The sequence below is a fragment of the Plecotus auritus genome (genome assembly GCF_963455305.1).
Source record: "Plecotus auritus genome assembly, chromosome: 8".
NCBI classification, from domain to species: domain Eukaryota; kingdom Metazoa; phylum Chordata; class Mammalia; order Chiroptera; family Vespertilionidae; genus Plecotus; species Plecotus auritus.
The window spans coordinates 25,190,133-25,199,107 of NC_137782.1; the positions used below are offsets into that span (position 1 = coordinate 25,190,133).

Here is an 8,975-nt window from a genome sequence, read left to right on the forward strand (position 1 = left end):
CATTTAATTCACATTTCTTTCAAACTCTCACTGAGAATTTCCAAATTCTGTTTCTGGAGTGACACCCTCTATCATCACTCCACTCTATCAACATACTTGAGTTGCCATGTTCTCCCAAAATTCATTCACGATGAGACAGCCTCTGGAATGCTATGTTTTTCAGAGATAAGACAGCAAAACCTATCTGAATCCAGCTTTCACTCACTCCAAATCACATGGTGCTTGGGAAATTCTTTTGGTTTCCAGCTAATATACGTATGAATATCCATTGGACTGAAAAACGACAATTGTAGGCTCCAGACTGTCCTTTACAATCTGGATAACTATGGATTCGAAGTTAACTCTCTTCTGGATCAGACTGAATTGACTCACCTGCTCTTGTAGACTCCTGTAGTTACCTCCACAATTTTATTTTTATTTTTTTAAATGGTTGGTGAATGAAATTCTTTTTTTAAAAAAAGTATTTTTTATTGATTTCAGAGAGAAAGGGAGAGGGAGAGAGATAGAAACATTAATAATCAGAGAGAATCATTGATAGGCTGCCTCCTACAAGTGCCCCACAGGGGACTGAGCCCACAACTAGGCATGTGCCCTGATCTGGAATCCAACCGAGACCTCCCGGTTCACAGGTCGACACCCAATCACTGAGCCACTCCACAATTTTAGAATGAGCTGTGGAGTGATCTTCATCTGCCACAATTGTAAGTTTCTAAAGAAATGAGCTCCCATGCTGTCCCTCCATCATTTCTCCTTGAAGTTGTTCTACTAAAATATAGAGGTAAGTTAGGTAGATCACCAGCAAGACTCCACAGAATGCTGATGGCCTAACACGCCCGTCAGTGATACCTGAGACTGTTTCCTCGAATGTAGCCAGTGCTATTCAAATTGTGTGTTTTTTACTTAAATTTATTGGGGTGACATTGATAAATAAGTTTCATGCGTAAAATTCTATAGTACATCATCTGTATAATGCATGGTGAGTTCACCACCTAAAACCTAGTTTCTGTCACCTCCTCAGGTTTTTTGGTTAAGAGTAGCCACTGGGCTCTGGGAAAAGAGGTGTGAGGAAGTGAGGACAATGTCAGCTGCATCTTCCTCTGAATAAATGAAATGCAAAAGAGGAGGCGGGGACACCCCACCCTACATATGCATCCTTTAATAAGTCCTACCCCGTCACCTTCCCAGGAAGGACGTTCAGTCCCACCAACACTATGTGAGGGCCATTTTCTGGATCACCTCTAGCCAATAATGAACTTGAAAATTTTGAAATACTGACAACTTTATGAGTGAAAATAAATGTTATCACACTGTTGAATTCTCCTTTCCCTGTTATATTCCACTAATGTTTTAAAAAGACAACCACCTATGCCAGCCTTGGGCAAACTACGGCCCGCGGGCCAGATCCAGCTGTTCTATCCGGTTCTCTTGCTCTCTCCTCCGCTCCTTTACTTTGAATTTATATTAGTTCACACAAACACTCCATCCATGCTTTTGTTCCGGCCCTCCGGTCCAGTTTAAGAACCCATTGTGGCCCTCGAGTCAAAAAGTTTGCCCACCCCTGACCTATGCAGTTTCTCTGATTTTAAACGGACAGTATGTAGTCCCTACCACTAGATGTCAGTATTGACACTTGCCGTAGCTCAGTGGTGACAACCTACAAGCCTCCAGACTTCGTAAACTGTTCCGGGGAGGAGAGGCGGGGGGAATCCCCTTTCAACCAGAAGCTGAAGAATATCCCGATCGCACTGCTCTACAAGAGCTAGAATATACGGAGACACCTAATCAGCCAGGATTACCTCAGCGGTCTTCTTTCCTCTCCTAACTTCTGTGACACTCTGCTCTCAGGGTTTTCCCGCCATCCCTCTAGTTTTCTTTCCTGCACTTAAGTTTCAGAGTACTCAGGGTCTTCGCCGCGCCACTTACACTTACTCCGCTGGGGTTTCCATCTACTACTCCAGCTTTAAATGGCATCGCTAGTGGATAAGGTGCCTTCCAAACAAGTGGGGGAAGGAATGGCACTGGGGCAACGGACCCTCCATATGGGGGAGGAAAAATGCGCACCTCTGTAGGAGGGCTGCCAGGTCTTGCTCAAGTTTCTTGGGCCCAAGGCCTTGACCGTGTTCCCTTTGTGAACACCTACGGCGAGCGTTGGATTGCCACATACATAGCAATGTACAGGTGAATCCAGCTGCCAGTGCTAAAAAAAAAAAAAAAAAAAAAAAAAGAGGAATAGAGGAACGTGCAGGGAGGGGGTGAAGGCTGGTAATGGCAGTGAACGAAACTGACAGAAATAGATGACCGGAGTGACGATAGCTCGGATCGCGATCCCGGCCGACTCCCAACCTGGGATTCTGTTAAATAAGCTCGTTTCCCCGCCCCTTCCCCTTCCCCCCCCCGCCCCCCCCCAACTTACTCCCACTCCACCGAGCGGGAACCAATCCTTGGTTCTAATACGCAGCCTCATTTTAAAGAACCAATCCCCAGACCAGAGACCTATTATGACAACGACGAGAACCAATGAAAAGCGGGGATTCTCTAGCCTGCCTCCCAAGCGCCAGTCCCGAAAAAGTCACTCAGAGGAAGGTTTTCGGAAGGTACAAAGTGGAAGATAAATTCGCGTCTAGACGACGGGACACTAAGTTTACAAAGATAGGTGGAGAAAATTCTGTGAGCGCGTAAAAGAGCACTTCCTAGAAACTCGCAGGCGGCGGACCGACAAGTCACCCTCAAGCCTAGGGCTCCAGCGAGGAAAGGGGCGGGAGGGTACGTGCTGCGCGCTGACGTAACACGCCGGGCCCCGCCCCGCCCGCCCTTATAGCGTAACACTGGCGCGCGCGCACACCATTGTGTGGCTGGACTTGGCCACCGCTGCTGTGGAAGGCGTGTGTCAGGGGTTTTGCCATCCCCGCACCCGTTCCGCGGCTTCCGCCTTGCGGTTCGCCGTCCGACAGTCAGCCCTCGGGCCCCTCGCCCGCCACGGACATGCCGCGCGTCTACATAGGGCGCCTTAGCTACCACGTCCGGGAGAAGGACATTCAGCGCTTTTTCAGTGGCTATGGCCGCCTCCTTGAAATAGACCTCAAAAATGGGTGAGTTTAACCTGGGCGCCTGCGTCATCCCATAACGCTTCGAGCCTTGCGGCGGCGGAGCACCCCAAAACGAAAAAGGCGGTCAAGGCCGCGGCGCCGCGTCGCACAGCCTCCAAAATGGCGGCGGCGCGGCGCGGAGGGGGCGGGGGCCGCGTGCGCGTGCGCGTCCCCGCCCTAACGTTGTCCCGCCTGTCCCCGGCCCTCGCGCCGCCCCCTAGGTATGGCTTCGTGGAGTTCGAGGACTCCCGCGACGCCGACGACGCCGTTTATGAGCTGAACGGCAAGGACCTCTGCGGCGAGCGGGTGATCGTGGAACATGCCCGGGGCCCGCGCCGGGATCGCGACGGCTACAGCTACGGAAGCCGCAGTGAGTCCCACCCCCGCGCGCTCCGCGCCCTTGGGACCAGGGGGCGGGCACAGGCCTAGAGGGGGCGGGGTGGGGCCTCCCAACCCGGGCGGGCGCGGTAGGCGGGGTCGTTTGACTCGGGTGGACCAGGGACCCGCTGCCTTCACGCCAGCCTGGAGTACCCCGGGACGCCGGAGCGCGGAGATTGGGTCGTGGGGCTTGCCTAGTCAGAGTTTGGGTTATTGGGGTTTCTTTGCTAAGTTGGGAGTGGGTGACTTGTTCTAGGCCCCTGTCAGCACTGTCGTGGGCTCTGCCCACCGAGGAAGTGAGGGGTGGCTGTATTTGTTGTATCCCCCTTGCTTACCTGTCAGTGCATTAGCTAGAAATGTGAATGTCTTATCCTAGAAGTTAGGAGCAGGCTGGGGCTGGGGCGGGGGTGGGGTGGGGAGGGGAGGGGAAATGGTGAGGGGTTTTAAGTTTAGGTCTTATAGTTATTAAAATTGGCAGGGGCCAAAGAAAATACTATATCGAACTAATGTGGTATATACCACAAGTAGCGCTAAATAAGCTTTATGGCAGTGCTGTATTTGAACTAATGGGGGCATGTTATTGGGAGGAGGTGGGGGGTGGTTATGTTAAATGTTTGATGTTGAAATTGTTGCATGTTGAATTCAAACTTTTTAACAAGTCCTTGATGTTTCAATTTAAAAGTGACCAATGGGGCTGAGGCTGTGTCCACTGAGGCTAAGATGACTGCCTTTCCTGATTGGCCTTGGCTTTTCCATACATTGTGTGACCCTTGCCCTATGACCCTTTGGCTGACCTTACCGGAAGCCATGACGACAGCAGCCTTTTGCCATTAGACGCAGGGTGATGGTGAGGATTCCAAGGGTTAGACAAAACTGGTTAATCTGAACTAGGTGACTGTTACCTTGCGTGTTTTGTGGCCAAACCACCACCAAAAACCTCACACTGTGATGTAAGTACTTAGTGTAACTAGTAAACATTTTTGTAAAATGTAGAAATGCATGTAATCAGTTAAGTTTTATATTTTACAATGTTCTGTAAAATAAAACTTAGCGAGGTAAATTGAATAAAGGAGCAGTCACTCTCTAACAGATTGTAGGAGAAGTTTAGTTGGATTTAGTCTATTTGGCTTGCCCTTAATTTAATTTGTGGCAAATCACAACTGTATCAAAGGTTTAGCAATATAATAGCAAAGTCCTACTCCAGTAAATAAAAGTTGATATGTTTGTACTAACTTTCAGAAACTTGTGTCCCTATCATTACAAAGCATCTAATCGTTTTCTTCGTGTGATAAAGGTGGTGGAGGTGGATACAGCAGTCGGAGAACTTCTGGCAGAGACAAATATGGACCACCTGTTCGTACAGAATTCAGGCTTATTGTAGAAAATCTTTCTAGTCGCTGCAGTTGGCAAGATTTAAAGGTATGGGCTATAATTAGAAATAAAAGTGATAGGAATGTTTAAAGGATAGGTAGGCTCTTGTTTAACTTTATTCCTAAAAGTCAGGTATACTATGTAGATCTTTAGATTTCTGGGTCTGACCTGTCTTGTTGCTTTTTATAGGATTTCATGAGACAAGCAGGTGAAGTAACCTATGCGGATGCTCACAAAGAACGCACAAATGAAGGAGTTATTGAGTTTCGCTCCTACTCTGACATGAAACGTGCGTTGGATAAACTGGATGGTACAGAAATAAATGGCAGAAATATTAGGCTCATTGAAGATAAAGCACGAACGAGCCATAGGCGGTCTTACTCTGGAAGCAGATCAAGGTAACTTGAAGAATAATGGAGAGGGGAGGATATGATATTTCCCAAGAACAAAGAAAAATTCAAATGAGAGTATCTTAATTGATACTTAATTGAAATTAGGTCCGTTTTGGGCTGCATCATTGGGTTCTTTTCCAGATGTTTTGACAGTGGATTTTAATTTTGTGTTGGTCTGTTTATTGTTCTTTGTAAGTGGCACAAACCTGTTGAGATGTATTGAGATTAAGTTTTTGTTATGGTTCTTACAGGTCACGGTCTAGAAGGAGGTCACGAAGTAGGAGTCGCAGGAGCAGCCGCAGTAGATCTCGAAGTATCTCAAAAAGCCGCTCCCGGTAAATAATGTTGGGTCTTGATGACACTCTATTTGTTTATGGAGTATTTGTGTGTTCTGGCAAGGTACTGAAAGAAAAATCTGGCTTTTCTTGTTCAGATCCAGGTCTCGGAGCAAAGGTCGATCACGTTCTCGGTCCAAAGGCAGGAAATCTAGATCAAAGAGCAAATCAAAGCCCAAGTCTGATCAAGGCTCCCGTTCACGCTCTCGAAGCAGGTCTAAGGAGTATGAGAAATCTCGAAGCAGGTCTCGTTCTCGATCTCGTTCCCCCAAAGAAAATGGAAAAGGTGATATAAAGTCAAAGTCTAGATCGAGGAGCCAGTCTCGTTCCAAATCTCCCCTACCTGCTCCTCCCTCAAAGGCTCATTCTGTGTCCCCTCCACCAAAAAGAGCTTCAAGATCTCGTTCTAGATCTCACTCAAAGTCAAGGTCACGGTCCAGATCAAGTTCCAGAGATTAACCCAGAACTCTATGTTCTTTGCACACTATTATGGAACACTTTCCTACTTGCTTAGGCAGTTATTCTTCCATGTTTGTACTTGGCCTCTTTTGTAAGAGGAATCTCCTGAAAACAAGGGCACACAGAAATTTGATTTGTGGCCAAATTTGATGAAAAAGATGGGGTTCTAAAATGGTGGCATGAAGACCTCCTCCCTTCTTTGTAGAATTAAGATAACTTTGATTTTATAGCTTTTGAGCTAAAATAACTTTTGTAAAGATTAAGCTCATTTAGATTTTTTTTTTTTTTTTAAGTATTTCAGCAGGATCTGCTGCAGGGGTTTTGTTGTTTTGTTTGCAGACTTTTAAATTTAAACAGTTTCAAGCTTTGGATACTTAAGGCTTTAGAGGGAGAACCCATTTTTCAATTATGTTGGCTTTCTATAAAGCCTGAGTTATGTAAGATTTCAATAAAAGTTTGCTACCAAGATGATTGCCTTATTGAATAGGTCGCTATTAATTCCTTTTAATATTGATAATCTATTGTTTGTGGAAACAATGTAAATTCTACTCAAATGTAAAACAAGGCAAGCCTCAGACCAGCAATAAATTATTCAATTTCGATAAAAAAATTTTTGTTCTGTTAATCAAATTTGCCAAAGTTATTGCATCTGCCCATTTAACAAGTTAGGTTAAAAATAAAATATTTTATAGTCAACCTGTTATGCAATTTTGCCTAAATTAATGAGTTTTAAATAATGAAACCTTACTTTCTTTGGTACTTTTTAATTTAGATGTTTATAAGGAATGGTTGGGTTGTTTGTTTTTCTCATTATATACTGCAGAATTTCAGAGAAGGAACTGGTGCCTGTAATTCATTATTTTGCTGATTTGGAAGAACAAAAGTTAATGACTTATGAAGAGGCAAGCCTCCACTGCTTTTCAGAATTTGGTGTGTGTAAGGACAAGTTATAGACTTGGCTTTGACCAAAGTTCTCTTGTTTTTAGGGAAAGAACAAATACTTTTAGAAGGAGAGGGTGGGGGGTGCTACAAGATGAAATTTGACTCTAAAAGTATGCAACATCCTCATGTTAATGTTATATCACATGGTATAATAGGCAGCTTTGTCCACATTGTTAGCTGACCCACAGTGGATATAGGTAAATTTCTGCATTTGTAAATTTTTATAGTAATGGCAAAGACCAGCTTATTAAAAATCTAGTCTTATTCCATACCTATGGACCTCCATCATTAGATAGCTACACCACTATAGCATTGGTCCACTTGAGAACGGAGTTGACTGATAAAATGATTAGTTTCTTGCCAACTTGTGAGTTGAGTCCAACAGTCTACAACATGCCATATAGTGACCTGTGGCTAGATGGTATATTAAGCTGTTAGCAAAAGAGAAGTGGGTAACATCTTGATTCCCCTTTATTTTACCAGACTGTTTATTTACACACCATAGTGCCTTTATGGCCAGTTTGAGTCCTACCTGCTCCTGTGTTACCATCTTTCATCTTTGATATCTTTCTCCCACTTTGTTAACCTATTTTATGCTTAATCTCCTCAATAAAATGCTTACTGAGGGAAAGGCTTGTTTTGGCTTTATTGTGTATTCCCCCTTAGTGCCAAATTCTTAGTGTCAACTCTAGAATTAGAGTTGCTATTTCTGACTTGACCATGAAAGAGTATCTAGTTTTCAGTTCCCCAGAAATGATTTGGGGATCAGCTGAGTCATTGGCCCATTTTGTGCTTAAGTGTCATCCATGAAGTGGTAAGGATAAACCATTTGCTAGATATTGGAGGATTAAAAGTACTAAATCTTTTTTGTATTAGCCCTGTCTTATTTTTACAATTTTACCCATTTTTATCTTGTAGCAGTTAGAACATTTTCCCTGACAGTTTAGATATATAAAAGCCTAAGCCACCAACCAGTAGCTATGACACACAATGACCACCAGGGGGCAGACGCTCAACACGGAGCTGCCAAGCTGCCATTGGGAACCAGAGAGGAGGGAACGTGATTCTGTCACCCAAGAACTGCCCTCACAATCTGGGATCCCTTGGGGGATGTCACAGAGCCGGTTTCAGCCTAGTCCCCACAGGCCAGGCCCAAGGACCCCACTGGTGCACAAATCCATGCTCCAGGCCTCTATAGTTGCTTATATAAACTAGCAAGCATTAATCCTCTTTTCCAAAGTGCTTAATTTAGACTTGGAGTGCTTTAAACTTTAGGCAATTTATGCTTAGGAAGCCCATCACATTTTTGTTCACCTTTCTTTCAGAAAGCAGTTTTCTGGCTTCATCCAATTTTAGTCCTTTGGCAGTGGAGTGTCTTAAGTTCTGATTTAATTAATTACAAAAGTAATATGCACCTGGACTATAAAGTATCTCTCCTTTAGGACCTACTTACACTCAGTAAGGTAGTTGCTGCTGATAGTATCCGTATCTGCCCAGACTTCACTGGTCATAATGCCTATGTCCTCTAATAAGCTGTTCATACCAGGAGTAGTGTTCTAGAAGCATTGATTTTTACAGAGTGGGAGGGAGAGAGAGAGAGATTGGTTGCCTAGGGATTGAGCCTGCAACTGAGATACGTGCCCTTGACTGGAATTGAACCCCGAGACCCTTTAATCCTCGGCCAATGTTCTATCCACAGAGCCAAACTGGCCAGGCCAGATTGCCTGGCTATTTTATAGCAACCCCACTGATAGGCCGCCAGTATAGTACTTAATGAAGTGGTTAACTTCGCACTTGAATACAAATGAACCGTTGTTCAAAAATCAGGAAATATTGCCCTAACTGGTTTGGCTCAGTGGATAGAGCGTCGGCCTGCAGACTGAAGGGTCTCAGGTTCGATTCCGGTCAAGGGCATGTACCTTGGTTGCGGGCACATCCCCAGTAGGGGGTGTGCAGGAGGCAGCTGATCGATGTTTCTCTCTCATCAATGTTTCTAACTCTTTATCCCTCTC

General features: G+C 44.9%; 1 protein-coding gene across 1 annotated transcript; it reads left to right on the forward strand.

Moving 5' to 3' along the window:
• The first annotated feature begins 2,801 nt into the window (after window positions 1-2,801).
• Window positions 2,802-7,591, forward strand: SRSF6 (serine and arginine rich splicing factor 6). The gene is made up of 6 exons (XM_080685090.1): window positions 2,802-3,089; window positions 3,308-3,456; window positions 4,759-4,883; window positions 5,025-5,233; window positions 5,479-5,562; window positions 5,661-7,591. Exons 1-6 carry the CDS (start codon window positions 2,983-2,985, stop codon window positions 6,019-6,021), a joined length of 1,035 nt encoding a protein of 344 aa, XP_080541216.1. The 5' UTR covers window positions 2,802-2,982; the 3' UTR covers window positions 6,022-7,591.
• Window positions 7,592-8,975: the final 1,384 nt, after the last annotated feature.